Source organism: Volvox carteri (genome assembly GCF_000143455.1).
Source record: "Volvox carteri f. nagariensis unplaced genomic scaffold VOLCAscaffold_41, whole genome shotgun sequence".
Lineage (NCBI taxonomy): Eukaryota > Viridiplantae > Chlorophyta > Chlorophyceae > Chlamydomonadales > Volvocaceae > Volvox > Volvox carteri.
In genome coordinates, this window is record NW_003307584.1 from 914,751 (window position 1) to 931,652 (window position 16,902).

The 16,902-nt window shown below is 51.4% G+C and overlaps 1 protein-coding gene across 1 annotated transcript; it reads left to right on the forward strand.

Annotated features, from left to right (window-relative positions):
• Positions 1-2,610: 2,610 nt before the first annotated feature.
• VOLCADRAFT_106327 (uncharacterized protein) lies at positions 2,611-14,810 on the forward strand (the record flags this gene model as incomplete). The annotated part of the gene is made up of 19 exons (XM_002954197.1): positions 2,611-2,634; positions 2,667-2,912; positions 3,262-3,336; positions 3,670-3,814; positions 4,886-4,920; positions 5,852-5,913; positions 6,293-6,401; positions 7,056-7,255; positions 8,349-8,509; positions 8,923-9,137; positions 9,236-9,365; positions 9,986-10,151; positions 10,635-10,767; positions 10,861-10,924; positions 11,097-11,633; positions 11,884-12,378; positions 12,979-13,149; positions 13,884-14,035; positions 14,188-14,810. 19 exons carry the CDS (start codon positions 2,611-2,613, stop codon positions 14,413-14,415), a joined length of 3,348 nt encoding a protein of 1,115 aa, XP_002954243.1. The 3' UTR covers positions 14,416-14,810.
• Between the last annotated feature and the right edge of the window lie 2,092 nt (positions 14,811-16,902).

Here is a 16,902-nt window from a genome sequence, read left to right on the forward strand (position 1 = left end):
GATGCAATGCCGGAAACCTTTGCACCAAGCCCTGTCTCTCTATATGTCCCTTCCTTTTGCCCCGGCATCAATTTCCGCTTTCATGAACATACCCGCATTACATGCAGTACCATTACGGAGTTGGCGCTCGCATCAGTTCGGAAAGCTGGGGCCGCTCCAGCGCACTAGGAGTGGCTTATACCCTTACATCGAGGCAGTTCGACGCATTCGCATGGCGCAACCCCGACTTTGTGTCAGTCATTGCCGCTGGCAATAACGGTAAGGGCCCTCCGCTATGTCGAAAACACGTACTCACACACACACATGCATATGTATAGTCACACAAACAAACACTGAAGGTAAATTAGAAGCAAAGAGGGGTTCGGGGTGGGGAGAGTGGTAGTGTACGATCAGAGGGAAGATCTACGATTGGTAAGCTGTTGCGGGTGATGAAAAGCATCCTCTTTTTCTTTTTCAGTGTCCGTTTTGTGTGTGTGTGTGTGTATTCATGTGTGTGTATGTGTGTGTATATGTGTGTGTATGTGTGTGTGTGTATATGTGTGTATATGATCCGCTAGATTTGGTTGGATGCTGGTGGTGAGTTGCCGAACCCAACGAATACATTCTGAAGTCGGATGGGGTGACGGATTAGGGTACCCCTCTAGCAGGGGAGAGCAGGGACTGCCCGGGAAAGGGGCCGCTGGCGAAGTTAACCACCCTGTAACAACAACCATATGTGTGTGTGTGTGTGTGTTTGCTTTTCGTCGAGTTCCAAGACGGGGTGACCATGAATATATACAACAAACTTGCTTGGCAACCCTTTGACTCAGTATCAGCGGGTTTTCAATGGCAGACCTATTGATATGACATTGCTTATGCATAGTAGAGTGTTTATTTCTTTTCTCATTTTTTGGGGGCTTCTGTGTAGCTGGTACACAGTACGGCACACATACCATCCGCCGATATTTCTAATATTTCTAATATTTCTAATATTTCTGATATTTCTGATATTTCTGATATTTCTGATATTTCGTCGCCCCTGAATACCACTCTGCAGGTGCCAATGGAATGATGTCCATCGCTGCGCCCGGCACATGCAAGGTGATGCGGAATGTTGTCTGGCCCGACGTACATCAGGCATGCCATACATGCCATACATCACCTCTGCCGTCGTCGTAGACATGAGACATTTTCCTTCCAAACGCATTTTCAAGTATGTGCAAGTTCCTTTTTTGTTGCTTACAATTGTTGCTCCTTGTCTGCACCATGGTCCGCGCGCTTTGCTTGCGCCATCTGTTCACAGAACGGCATTACCGTTGGAGCAACCGTCAACTACCCACAGAATTCTACCATCGGTAGCTTCAACTACATGTTTTTTATCCGATACCGCGACGCCGGTGGAACCAGAGTTGACATGCCGGTACGCAATGTAGATCCACTCGACCAGTCTGCATGATTGTGTAGGATGGGGGGTTTTGCTTCACCCGTGGCCACTATTCTGACAGCCCCTTGTCACGCTAAAACATCTGGACCGCACGAATTATGTGCCACGAGCGAGTTAGCCTCTATCCGCAGTGATCCATCCGCATTTCTTGTGTCTGTTAGCACGCCATATGGCGTGGCACCCTACCACCTATACCTATATTTCTTGCCTATACTTTGGGGCACCCTCATCATCAATCCTTGCACCCATGTTTACCGACTTCTTCGAAAGCGTTTCACTTAACCGGGTTCCCCAGCACCAGCACCAGCACCAGCACCAGCAGCACCAGCACCAGCACCAGCACCAGCACCAGCACCAGCACCAGCACCAGCACCAGCACCAGCACCAGCACCAGCACCAGCACCAGCACCAGCACCAGCACCAGCACCAGCACCAGCACCAGCACCAGCACCAGCACCAGCACCAGCACCAGCACCAGCACCAGCATCAGCATCAGTGTATACGTAATCAGCCGGACCAACAGCGGTGACCACTCCACTCCTGTGGGCTCGCCGATCATGATCATCACCGGTCAAGACGTAATCAGCCGGACCAACAGCGGCGACCACTCCACTCCTGTCGGCTCGCCGATCATGATCATCACCGGTCGAGGGACTCTTACCCCGCACCTTGTCGGGATCGATCCTGGAATCTTTAGGGACACAATGCCGTGCATCACCTGTAGCATCCTTCCCCTTCAGCTCTCAACCATTTCTGGTTCTCCCTGATTCGCGTTTCTTCTGGAATGCTTTGCAGCTGTGGCCTCAAGCCGGAACGGACATCAGCTTCTGGAAGGCGTTTCTCGCCAACAAGGTTCGTTGTTTGCTGAATGTATGCCTGCTGTCCATTTTTTGGCCTGCAACTACTCGCTGATGGCATTGCAACCTGCCACTGCAGCTACTACTGCTGCCACGGCCACGGCCATGGCTGCTGGTGTCATTCGTTTGCCATTTGGAGCTGCGCCTTGTGTTGAGTTTAAAAACTGCTATTAGGTGCAACACCTATGGTGTTCACTTCTCACAGTTTTACAATTTTTACGATGATGAAAGTACTTCCCTGTTTTTTGGTTTACCGCCTTGCTGGCTGGTGCACATGTATGTACACACATGTATGTACACACATGTACACACATGTATGTACACACATATATGCGGTTGGACACGTTACAATACGTACGTATGGCTGGTTGTCCCGCCCATTGCAGGAGGTTCCGGTGCGCCTTCCCAGCCCGGAGAACGCATGCACGCCGCTGCAAGGCAGCTACGCAGGCAGTGTTGTAATTGTGGACCTGAAGCAGACCGCCTGCACAAACACCACAATTGCGTTCAATATCGTCAAGGCCGGTGCGGCTGCCATCCTGTTCGTGCACCCGGACAACGTATTTGTTGAGGCCTCCATGTATTTGAAACCTACTGGGTTCGCATTGCCAACAAATTCCCTCATATCCAGGGTAAGCAAGGTTCTTCCTTTGCGGTCTCTTGCGCCTCCAAACTCTATTTGGCTACCTTGATATTGGGATGATGACGGTGTAGAAGCTATATATGTGGGTGGGTGATAATTACTACTGCATGCAAGTGTTGTATCCGCGACTATGTACTGGCTAATGATAATCTGTATCATCAGCTCGCGAGTCCTTTCCTGGCAAGTCACAAATGAGCCTTTCCAGCAGTATGCGGCGGTGCGGCATTGGTCACGGTCCGTAATTGATATTAAACTTTAGTATTTACACGCCCAGCGGCATGGACGGATGCGCATTGTCATGTAACGCGGATTGTGCTCACCGTCGCGCTCGCTCGCAGGCCCAAGGTTTAAGGGTAATTGACGCCTTGAAGAATATCTCGAATTCTAACTTCTCCGCGACAAGCGTCGACTACGTAAGTACAGCGGTAACGAACTTCAGTATAAAAGGTTCAGACCTGACGTAGGACGAAAGCTGGTTGTACGTGATGCGTTCCTTTGAGGTTGATCTTTTCATTTTATAGCTTTATATTTCGCATGCCATGCATTCTTGTCCTTTTTATAGCCTTTCCGTTTATTAATGCGTGTTTGCCCCTAGCTTTAATTTCTTTCGAGAAGTATCGTTATTAATACGTTTCGTGCTTGCGTGCTTACGCTTCTTCTGTCCTTGTTTCATCTACACATGAAACCGTGCGTGCGTGTGTGCGCGAACCCTCTTCTACTGAACTAAAACTCGACCCATGTCGCAGCCCATCATTAACCTAGGCATCGACAGCATCGCGCAATTCTCCGGAACTGGTCCACTCTATGACGGACGCATTAAGCCTGACATCGTGGCGCCCGGTACTGGGATCGTCTCGGCGTTTGGCTCATATATGTATGAGGCTGCGACAGGTAGGCGGAAGGCAGCAGTACTAGAACTTGTAACTTGTAACTTGTAACTACTGCTGCGTGAGTCGGCCTCACCCTGGCCCTACGTATGTATGTTGTTACAGGGTGGTTAACTTCGCCAGCGGCCCCCTTTCCCGGGGCAGTCCCTGCTCTCCCCTGCTAGAGGGGCACCCTAATCCGTCACCCCATCCGACTTCAGAGTGTATTCGTTGGGTTCGGCAACTCACCACCAGCATCCAACCAAATCTAGCGGATCAACGGCGCATCAACTTAGTTCCTGGTCAGCTCGCAAGTTGATATTATCACGTCCTACATCGTCCATATGATGGGGGGCCACCTCCCATTTCATCACTCCTCAAACACCCGAGGAGCTGGCAGGCGGATTTGAACCCGGGTCGACTGGGTCGACTGGGAGCAGAAGTCAGGCCTTAACTTCTGCCAGCCGCCTGCCATACGTATATATGCAGAATCTGCATTGAAAAAATGATCATAACATAAACATTCGCGAACAGCAGGCGTTGCAGTGCAGCTGCGAGCCTCACGGAACGAACGAATCCCGTATGTTTCACACGTAAAAAGCTTCGTGACGCCTGATCAAGCCATGTATTCAACCTCAACAATTTCTGGCCACAATATGGAGCTTTTTGACATGCGTTATCGATATGGATGAACGACGTAATAATAAGGTTGTGATAGGACTTATTGTAATTTAGTATTTGTTCCAAGTCCGGCTGCCGACCCAAACTATTAGGGTGCATTTCCAGTGCGGATTAAGGAGAATTAAGGCCAGGGATTAGGGCACGGAAGTCCTTGGTACGAGCTTACCACATAGTTTTGTTCCATAAGGGAACCAAAGGTTGAAAAGGCGAGGTAAGTTTGCCAACAACTTAGCCGTTTGAGCAAGTATCGATGGAGGACAGAGGGTTAATCCCTGGCCTTTATCCGCACTGGAAATACGCCCTTATTCATGTTTTGTTTGGCCAACTGCAATGTCCCAAACTTAGGACGGTCCTGTGGGATTATGATACTTGTTCATACGTATGCATGTGGCCTGCTTCTGTGTTCTGCTTGCAGCTTCCACCTGTGACCGCAAGACGTTGAAGATGTCGGTAAGCAATCGCTCCCTTGCGTCGTCCGACCCTGCTGGCAGTTTCAGCTCTTGATTGTCGCGTGTGCAATCGCTCGTGCAAACCCATGCATGCATTTTGTATTGGATGGTGCCATACATGGCATGTGTATGCACGTACACACGTATGCAGCACAGTCAACTCGTAATGTACGGCGGGGCTTGAATGACTTGGCTTGGCTGCATGCGTGCGGGGGGTAGGAACTATAGTTAATTTGTGGGACGACCCTGTCGCAAGAATTGGCTTGGGACGACAACTAGATTGCTCTGGTGGGTGGTTAATGTTGGGCTGGGGGGCCGGGGCCAATCCGCTAGATAGCTAGATTGCGCTCTGGTGGGGGGCCCTCATCACCAGCAATCTAGGTATCGTTGTCCGTTGTAGTTAGGTTGGGTACTCAAAAGCTTGTGTGACAGACGGAGTGTAGCAGGTGGCCTCTGAAAACGCCTCTCACGATTCTGACAGTTCACATCGGCACGTATTGAAAAACCCTCATGAAAGCTGCACCCGCCGCCACTTCCCATACATTGCGCACGCACGCCCATGGGCCCCCCGGCTTTTACGGACACACCCGCACTTGCGTGCGGAACTTGTAACTTGTATTGCACGCACCAGTTCCAAAGTGGCAAGCAACGACACGTTTGGGTGGGCTATCAACCAGATGTGGCCAAGCCTTAATGATGAATCGTATTAACCTGGCCAATGGTCAGTACTAGTCCAGCACGTGTGACACTTACACCTACACGTCCCCTTCGGCGGAAAGGGAAGCTGACGCTGCTGATTGTAGTATCCAGGGTATCACGGGATCTGTCATCCGCCGATCGGTTCTTTCCTGCAGGAAGACGTGATGCAACACTGATGGATGTTCCCTGTCCTTGCGTGCATATTGCACCTCGGCCGCCGGCTTGCCATGCAGGGTACGTCGTCATCTACACCTCTGGTGTCAGGCCACCTTGCTCTCGCACGTCAGTACTTTAGGTGGGTAAGGCTGGGTGCGGACGATCTACCCTACCTTGCGTGGCTAAGTTTAGCCATGCACGCGCATCTCAAACTGGTACTACCCATTGTTGCTCCTGCATGCTGTTTGAGATTGCCAAGCAAGAGTGTATGTCTGTCCTTGGTATTAATTAACGTGCGTTCTCGTGCGTTTGCTTGAGGGCCTGATGAACAGTCTTTGACTGGAGTTGGGATCAATGGTCCGTTCGAGTCAACTCCAATGCCATTTTATTTACTGCTGAATTTTGAGGTAATTTTGCGATGAAGTTCGAGATGGAGTATAATTTTAGTATGGGTAGCAATCTGAATGCATGTTTTCATGTTTGCCGTTTTTATTATGTCGTGTCTATGACGACGACAGGGATGGGTTCTACCCGTCTGGGAGCGCCTCAGACCCCTTGTCGATTCCATTCGAGCCGTCGGGCATGCTTCTCAAAGCGGTCGCCATCACTGGCGCAAAATCTCTGGCGGTAAGCAGGCTTGCAATGGCTCGTGCGCCGGTCTGGCACGAGGCGGACTACTGTATAGCCATGTGCTAGCTATTAGCAATGAATATCCACTGTCAGGACGGCCAGTGAATAGCTATTGGTGGCGATTGGGCCGGAGTCAGGTCGCCAAATGTATTAGATAGAGCTGATGTAGTAGCTGGCCGCTGAAAAGGCCCCTCGAGATGCTGGTGAAGCGCTTAGCGCGTATTTGTAGACGTTATGTGTGCCATACTGCAGTATGGTACACAGCTGTGTACCAGCTACTACAGCGCTGTAATAGAAATCATGAATTATCGTCATTATCGCCTAGGAAACCCCCCGTTCACCCACGCAGACAAGCTGTATTGCCGGATCAGGGTTTCCCCATTGCAGCGGCTGGCCGCTGAAATAGCTTATTAAATAAGATGCTGGTGGAGCGCCTAGACGATTTGTGTGACAGTACTATCTACAGCTACTGCACCCATGCATGGCCCCACCATATTCCCCATTATTGCCATTGCACGATCTATTACGGAAAAGAGGGACAAAGAGTGACAATTTGAGTGACCCATTTCCCAGAAAATTTGCACAACCATCATTGCTGACTGCTGGATGATGCTGACTGCTGGATCCCTGTTTTGTTGATGTCAATTGCAGGGCGGCCTTGCGACGAACGTGGGGAGCGTCATGGGTCAGGCGCCGGACGGCCTGCAGGGCTGGGGCCGTTTTGACCTGAGCAGCGCCCTACCGCTGGTGGGCTTCACCAATCCGAACTTCCGCATTGCAGTCGCTGACTACGGAACAATCCAGGATGGCGAGATGATCTATCTGCCGGGAATCCGCGCGACCGGCACCGGGTGAGTGCGTGTGCTATGCGGGCATGCATGGTTGGTTGGCTAGTTGCTTGCGCTAATAGTCAGCTTTTTCTAAAGCTATCAGGATACCTCCAGATTGTGTGCAGAAAGCCAGCTAATAAGCTCTTGATGCCGGACCGGACTGGATCTATGATGAAGCCATGGAAGCGATTGCGTGCGTTCGTAACTCTAAATGCATGTAAACGAACGCTGTAGGTGTACTTATCTGTCACATGCTATCTGTCCTCATTTGTTCTTGTTCCAATTTTTTGCGTTAAGGAATAAATAAACTGTACAGGAAGATGGCAGAAGAAGAAGTTATGTTCTTATGTTTGCATCACCAAATTCGACTTGACCACTTTGCGAATATTTCTGCAGCAAAAAAAAACAAAATAGAAAAGCCTACCTAGCTAAATTCCACCAAATTTCGTTCTCCTGTAGTTAGACCCCTTCAGGACCGGCAAAGTTGTTACGAAGAGCAGGTTGCTTTCTCGCCTGAACCTGAACGATTTTCGTAAGCAGATTAGAAAAGCAGCACTAATAATTCTTGTTCTTGGTAAGGGTTCCTATGCCCATGTTTTTTTCGGTTTCCTTACTGACATATATGCTTCTGGTAACGAGCAACCATTGCCCCCGGGAGATCCCAGGATCGATACCTGTATAGGGTCAAAAATCTATCCAATGGTGGAAGGTATTGCGCCCCTAGTTGATGGACGGTGGTGACCTGGGATAAAGTTAACTTGCGAGCCGACCAGGAATGGAGTTGGGCCGCTGTCGACCCGGCAGATTCCGTTGGATGCTGGTGGTGGGTGCGGAACCTGAGCGATCCACTGAGAAGTTGACTAGGGTGACTGGATGAGGGTGCCCCGAAATACCGGGGAAGGCAGGGTTTCTCAGGGTGCCACGGGCGAAGATATAACCCCCTGTTTCACACATCATATATGCTATATGCATAGGTTTTTGACCTTTTTTCAGCAAGTATCTGCACGTCCTTACTACATCTCCAAAAAAATTCAAAATCGTTCCTAGCTTAAATTTTCTTATTAAAATTTTTTTATTTTCTAGCGCGATGTCACATACGGCTTGTTTTCTTCAGGCCCATCATCGCCACGCTGGTTTGGCACGATTATCCCGGAAGCGGCATGACTACACGCGACCTGATCAACGACCTCGATTTCGGCTACCTGATAAACTATCCGATAAACTACCCCATCAGCCCCCAGAACATGACTAGAACCTACAACCGGACGCGTGCAGGTGAGTTTCGGGCACGTGGGCAAGTCCAGCTCCGTTCTGCAATGACTATACATTTGAAAATGATGAGCTACCTCACGCACCATACCATATTCATTGTAAGGTACCATAAATGGCGTTGAATATTTCCGCTGCTGGATGATACCATACCTTTCCGCTTTCCTTGTTTCTTTTCCAAATTCGACACTGCTATTCAAAAGCTGATCGCGTTTTCGGCGTACGACCGCGTCCCGTGATTGCGAAGCGGCTTTCTTAAGGAGGCTGGGTTTGGTTTGCCCTGTAGTAGCTGCCCGCCTGCCTATCTGCTGCCTGCATCCTTGCGTACCTGCCTGCCTGTGCGTGCATCTATCTCAGCTACAGGAAGATGAGACCTTGTTTTCTTTCCTCGTTTTTCCCCTCTTGTCATTACTTCGCAGACAGCGTCAACAACGTGGAGCGCGTGGAGCTCTATAACCTGCAACCGCGTGACAACGTAACGTTCGTGGTTCACGGTCGCGCCATCCGTCACTCGTTGCTGACCACACCCGACGCGCAGCGGCCGCAACGCTGGTCCGTCTTGGTGGCAGGTCACTTCACGGGCACGCTAAGGACACCGCTCAACCCGGTGGTTGCCCGTCCCGTACGCGTGCCGGTACGTCCTCGTTCTCCTCTGGCACCTGAGGATTTCCGCCGACGGGCGTAAAAGTGTGTTGCCTGTCGCTGTTTGCTCGTTGGCTTTTTGCACTTCAGGCGGGCAACATGTTGATCCAAACGCCGAATGGCACGTGTCTGACGATCCGGGGTATTTCCCTGTTCTTTGACCCCGCGGCGAGTGCATGCAACTCCACTGCAGCGGTCTTCAACTTCATTGAAGAACCAGGTTTGTACACGACAGCTGTCACCAGTAATGTCTGGCGCCTCTTAGGAGTGTGACGGGTGTGTACACGAGTGCTGCTCTCTCTTTCTGTAGCAGCTGGCCGCTGAAAAGGCCTCTCGAGATGCTGGTGGTCGCGCAACGCGCGTATTTATAGAGCCGTACTGTGTACCTGCTGCTCTCTCTTTCGCACCTGCCTACCACACCTTCCTCCCCTGTCCTTGGCTCATCTTGGTTACGGATGGCACCATGTTCTTAACGAAGCATGCATTTAACTGTTTGACGAGACAAAGAACAGCTGTAGAGAGCCATGTGCCTTTTTTTATGTCTATTGTTCACGGATCATTAAATGATTACGTAGGTAATGGCTGTGTGGCGTCGCGTAATTACCTGTCCCGCCGAGTATATATGGAGCGTTGTTGCGATATCACGTCTTTTTCAGAAAAGAACCGATCGGCGGATGTCAGATCCCGTGATAACCAGAATACTACAAGCGTTGCATGTAGTGGTTTTCATCGCCAAACTTTGCACGCACACGTGTATATGTAGCCCTGGAGATAGATGAATCACATGATTTATTACCTTTTCTTAAGGTGGTCCTCCTCTTCCATCATATGCGGCTGCAGACAGCACCACGGGCGGCTACCTTTACAGGATTCGCGAGTCTGTGACGGGCCGTTGCCTGGCACTGGGAAGCGGTAATATCGGCTTCTGGCCGCAGCTTGGGCCCTGTGGCTCCCTAGTGGCTGGCCAGAAGTTCATGGTGTTCGCCAATCCCAACCTTCCTGACGGGTGAGTGCAGACGTTCCCCGAGTGCCGACACCCCACTACTTTCAGGGGGCGGAAGATCTCACAGCTGGCGTTGGTTTGTCTTGCTGGTCTCCCAGTATGGCATGGGCCCTGATTATTATTATTTTGGATCCAGGTATTTGGATCCAGGTATTTGGATCCAGGGAATATGTCTACGCTGCGTATCCGTTAAAATGACACAGTGGCGTGGCGGGCATGACTGGATTTGCAGAGCGCTTTAGCGCGTTTGTAATGGCGACGTATGTGGCGAACTGTACGACGACAGGTGCAAACAATCACCGTGCACACCGTACTCCGTAGGTTTGCGGCATCGTGTTCATAAAGCGCAGCAATAATGCCTAAATACGTGGCTCAATTTTCAGCCCATTTCAGCGTTGCAATCTGCCCATGATCTTCTAATAGCTGCGGCTGAGTAGTGATGATGGTGCACTCATACGCACCTTGACCACACATGTCGCAATGCAGGCCATTGTACCAGATCGTCCCGGAAATGAACCTGAGCACCACCATAGACGACCGCCGCTGCCTGGGAGCTGCTTTATCCATTCCCCGGCTGTTCATTGGTTGCGACGATGGCCAGATGATGTCGTTCCGCCTGGTCCGCCCAGCGTCTGTAACACCACCGTCACCACCGTCACCACCGCCACCACCGTCACCACCGTCACCGTCAGTTCCCACACCGGCTGTCCAGGACCCCCCCCAGCTGTGGTACCCCTTCCCGCTGACTTTCCGCGTGGACTTCTACCCCGTCACAAGTAAGTCTGTCTCCGGATATCGCGAAGCCTTTTAATCTGTCTGCTGTGATGTGTGCACACTTGCTTATTATAGTAAGTTATTTCTGTTCGAGTCATAAGGAACAATTATCGTGATGTTCCCTGATTAAGCTCAGCACATTAAGGTTGTACGGCACCCGAACTCCGTTTGCAGTTGACGACGCCAACCACTACGACTACGACTACAACATTTTGGGCAGCAGCAGTCTGTACAATCTGGACTTGAAGGTGGCATGGACCTGGAACGGAACAGATAATATTGCCGGCCTTGGCAACTACATTGGCTCTGTGGACGCGGCTTCAGTAGCGGGCGCTGTACACGGCGGTGACAACATCATGTACGGCACCATGTACGAAGAAGTTCACTGGCAGCTGGGATACACGCCCCCGCCCACCACCTACTACGTTTGCGTAGCCTGGCGGACCTCGGCAATTATGAATCAGCTGCGTGTTACCTTAACGGTATTCAAGAACAATCCTGTCGCGACTCTTACAAAGATTGTTGATACGGGATTGTTCAACATTGATGGCAACACTTGCTCGCCGTCGTCCGTGGGCTACATCGGCAGCTACGACCTCAATTCGCCGCCGTCTCTGTCAGCACCGTCACCGTCACCGCCGCCGCCACCGGTGAACAACATCTACCCGCTGATGTTCAAGGCAGATTGGCTAGTGCTTTCCGGTGTAACAGGTGGGTTAGAACCAGTGTACTGCTGGTGTACTGCTGGTGTACTGCTGGTGTACTGCTGGTGTACTGCTGGTGTACTGCTGCCAACACGCACCTTACATCTAAAAGATGACTTTTGCCTTTAACAGGTAGGGATGTGGCTGGCTTGCACTGGCAATCCTTCCGGGTTCCGGTCGTCACCGGCTGAAAAAATCACATTTTCCAGTGCTGCTTATGCCAACGTTTCTCCCTCCCTCCCTTCCTTTCTCAATAGGTCGTGGGAATACACTTATCGACATGGACATCGTCGTCTCTTGGACCAATAGAAGCATCACGTACGAGATCAGCTACGACTTTCCAAGCAACGGTGGTGGCAAGTACGGCGGCAGTAGCTGGGATCAGCGTATCAACACTGAGAACATCTTTTTTACATCAAACCCGCCGCAAACCAGATATGATATTTGCCTGCGGGCTTCGGCCTGGGAAGAGAGGAAACCGGTGTTACAGGCCACCGCGGTCGTAATGCGGTTTAACAGTATCGTCGCGACGTTTGTACGGAAATTGGATATGACACCGCCTATGGACGGCATGTGCAACAGCAGAGCTGCAGGCTATCTGGGCAGTTACACGCTGGGACAGGAGCTCATACCCTCGCCGCCTCAACCCTCTCCAAGGCCTCCCTCGCCACCTTCACCGTCACCCCCACCGCTTCCGCCACAGCCACCGTCACCGCCGCCAACCCCTACACGCATACCGCCATCGCCAAGACGTCCACCACCCCCACGGCCGCTGCCTCCATCACCTTCTAGGTCACCGCCTCCAAGGCCATCACCCTCGCCTCCAAGGCCACCGCCGCCGCCACCATCACCATCGCCACCATCACCATCGCCGCCATCACCATCGCCACCATCACCATCGCCACCATCACCAACGCCGCCATCACCATCGCCACCATCACCAACGCCGCCATCACCATCGCCACCATCACCATCGCCACCATCACCAACGCCGCCATCACCATCGCCACCATCACCAACGCCGCCATCACCATCGCCGCCATCGCCATCGCCACCATCACCAACGCCACCATCACCATCGCCACCATCACCAGCGCCGCCATCACCAACGCCACCATCACCATCGCCACCATCACCAACGCCGCCATCACCAACGCCGCCATCACCAACGCCGCCATCACCATTAGCGCCGCCATCACCCTCGCCGCTGCAGCCTTCGGAGCTGTCAACACCACCGCCACTGTTGGCCCCCCGACTGCGACTGCAGCCACCCCCTACGCAGCCAGCATCGCTGTCCCCCCCGACTATGCCGAGCCCCTCAAATCCCACTTCACGTCCCCAATCTACAACAGAACCCGAACAGTTGCCGGGCTCCTCACCATCACCGCCTTTGAAGCTCCCGCCTCCGCTGCTCTCGCCTCCTCTTCCATCCGGCGAGACGTGGCTAAAGTGCCCAGACCCTCTTCCGTTTCCAAGCAGCCTAGTAACCCTATACTTCTGCGTGGCGTGGTTTGACAGCAAAGGTACGGTATCAGTGTTTAAACCTCTAGATGTATATGAAAATACCACTGGCCAGACAAACTGTCTCCATTGCGGCCGGGGGCTGCAACGAGAGGGGTCCGACGCTCTCTACCTCAGATAAATCACAGCCCTACTAAATTTACTTCTCCAGTTCAACTTTATTTTGTATTCCGTTGCTTGATTAGGAAACGACCTACGAGTTAATGCTGGTTAATGCTCCAGGCCATTCAGTATTTATCAGTCAGGATTTCTATATATATACTGCACATAGGTGCTGATGATTTCAATTACATTTATTCAATAATAATGTGCTGGAGTAGTCTGCCCATTTAACGTGTTCGACCTGACGTAGGACTATTGTACTGATTATTTTCCGCTCTTCGTTTGTCAAACGGCCGCCGCCGGAGCTTCCACGCACTGAGATTATTATGGCGTTGTTCAAATCTGAGTCATGATTATCCTTTTGAAGGAAAAATTTGACCTGCGCGTGTGTGTGTGTGTGTGTGTGTGTGTGATTGCGTGTTTCCCTAGTTCCCGAACTAACGGTCAGCAGGGTCCGGCTTCGAGGCGTCTGCCCGCCAGACCAACGTGGCACGAACGTTCGGCGGTTGATATTTTATACTTTTTATTAATAATATTATGTGAATTGCTAGAGAGTGTATGTAATACATAAGAGTATTGATATATAGCTGCGCTCCGAAACTCTCCGGGTGTCCTCATGCACGTGTGCTCAAAGGCCCGGCCGCCACGGCGGCGTACGATTGGGACATGGTCGTGGCTTGGACAGACAACGAGCAGACGTACGAGGTAAACTCAATTGTTAACAGTACTGGCGGTGCCGTGCACGGAGGCGACAACACCAATCTAGCCGGCAATCCAAACGCAGAGGTAAGTGGTTATTACTTCAATGAAAAGTCGCCTTGGGTGCAAGATGCAATGCACGAAGCAGATCTAGTGGATTCACGGCATGATGAACAGAACAATTCAATTTTTGGAATTTTTTTTACTACATGTGGCGTACCCCCCCGCCCCTGATGCAGGTGGTGTTCTGGCCTAATGGCCTCGCGGATGTGAGGCCCGATGACTACCACGTCTGCGTGCGGTGGTATCAGCCGGGGGCTCTCAACGTAACGCTCACGGTTTCTCTGGGCCCTACGGTGGTTCAAACCGCATCAGCTTATTGGACGAGCAACACCTTCTTCAGCAAGCAATGCAACCCGGATGCCATCGGATACGTCGGCAGTTACACGTTCACGGGCCGCGGCTAGGTAGACTACATAGCAGTAATGGACGCGCAAACATCAACATAGCTCAATACAACGCACCAAACAATTTCGCGTTCCTTACAAAAAATATATGTTTTACTTCCAGGAGGCTCGAGGGGGCGTTATTTGAAGGCATTATGTCTATGTTCGTTTGGGCTGGGCAGCTGCTTTCTAGTGTACAGCGAGGGAGGGCCTTGAGGGTACTCAAGCTGCAGCAGTAGTAGTTGTATATGTTTGACGAGTAGGACAGCATTCAGTCAGCAGCAGGCGCGTGTCGCAACTGGCGAACGAATTGATGTTTCGATGAGCTTATATGCTTGATGCATTACGGATAGCGGCTCTCAGCAAGATGCACATTTCGACATTCACCGGGACGTCGCTGTTTAAATATGCTGCCCATCGCGATTCCAGAGAACGATACAGGATGTTGTCGTCGGTGCGAGCCGCTGGTATACCAGCGACGCCTGGGTGGCTGCGTAGCTACCAGCAGGAAGATAGCTCGCAGCAGCGCCACCATTTAGATAGCGATGGGGCTCGCTTTCCGACCTCCTTTCTTGTCGTTCCCGCCTCCTGTATCATTGGTGCTATACAGTTGATTCGTATACAGTAGATTCGTACGACTGTCGCTGGGTTCCGTTAGAGCTAACCGCAGTCGTCGCAGGGTGGCAGGCAGCTGTCGTCGCCATACATGGTATATAGACGAGGATAGTCTGAGAAGAGAGGGCTAATGCTGCCAGGCAGGCAAGCTGACGCGAAGGCAGCACCGGGCGGGCAGGATGGCTGGCAGGATGGGCAGCTAGATGGACAAGCAAGCATGCAAATCTTGCACTACTCATCAAGCACATTCACGAACATGCACACGCAGGCAAGGCACATACATGTCACACCTCAGGAATGCCGGGGAATTTATTGATTCTGACTCCATTAGTAGTTCATTCCCATTAAATCGCTGTTGTTTATTTCGTGTCTTCACGTTCAGGTCCTTCCCTGCTGCTGTGCATACATAGTCGTCAAGGGTTACATACATACAGTATCACATCAACAGGGCTTTATCTTAAATAGGAATGGATTATGATCATGCTGGATTGTAATGCCTCTACGTTCGTGGAAATTAGGTGTTGGAGAGTGATCAGCACTCATGTACTTACTTCCGGGTTTTGTGAGGAGTAGTTAGTCACTACGCACGGCCGCGGCCTGCCTGGGTAGCCCAGTTCTTGGGGCGCTTTTCCTCCACTACACTCACTAGAAAGTCATCCACGCATGCGCCCTGGATAGAGCAGAGCCTTGTAGAGTTCCAACCGCGTCCGTCCGTCCATAACGCGTGCAACAACGAAGTAAAATAAAGTTGACAGGAACGAGCCCTTGTAGCGGCTGGGACTGCTGCAACGCCTGGGGTTGTATGTTGCTTGAGCACAGCAGGGGTGCTTGAAAACCTGTCAAGTAGTTTCCAGGTAGCAGCGGTACTTTGGAATGGAATGAAGGACGGACCGATGGGGGGGCATCGAGAACTTTTTATCGATGTACCGGATATAATATAGCCCACTGACGGCGTATGTAGGTAACGATGTGGCGATGGTACTGTCATCGCCAACACTAGCAATAGTACTATTGCTAGCTGCGTGCGTGCGTGCGTGCGTGGAGCCAGGTCATCGTAGTTCACCATCATCATCATCAGTGCATCTCATCAAAGGATGCAATACGCAGGCAGGGAAAATGTGCAGTTTGTGTGTTTGGTAATCAATACGGGTGCTAGGCTGGCGCGCGGCTTTATTATTGGATTATAGCTGGCGGCTTTTCTTATCTTAGAATCTTAGTGTCCAGCTCACACTGGATGCATGGTATGTCATTACTAGATAGCCAGCATAGCATTGCAGTGTTGGAAGGGGGGCACGGAATGTAGATTTTGCTTCCAAAGTACAATCGGCGGTGCTGCACTTACAGTGCGTTTGGAGCACGCACGGACCTGCCGGTGGTATAGGTTATTACATGCAACCCATGGCCAGGAGCCACGGCATGCTAGCGCCACGTCCTTATATTTTTCGGCAGGTGGGATAGACAAATTGTTGGTGGAGTTATTGATGATTGCGCTGTGTGCAGTGTAGGATTTTATATCTGTAGAAGACGGTTTGGTTGGCTGCTGGCGAGGAGGAGCTGGCTGCGTGGGACGCCGGAGGCAGGCACGGTGGTCGGTACATAATGCTGGCCTGCTGGCCTGCAGGTGGTTCAGGATTACGGGGCGGGCGTGGCGGACCTTTGCCGTCATGACGACGCCTTCATCATGCACGCTCACTATGGTGGTGTCAGTAAAACCCCCGGGGTTTTTACCAAAGAGCCCGCATCTGTTAGCACGTCATATGGCGTGACACCTTTGGTCGGTCCTTTGTTTACCATGTGGCTGTTGGCTGTGGTGTCCTACACTGGCGATACTAATCAAACATAGTTGTATGTCTATATCGGGGACCGGGGGGTTATATTCATTGTTTACTACCA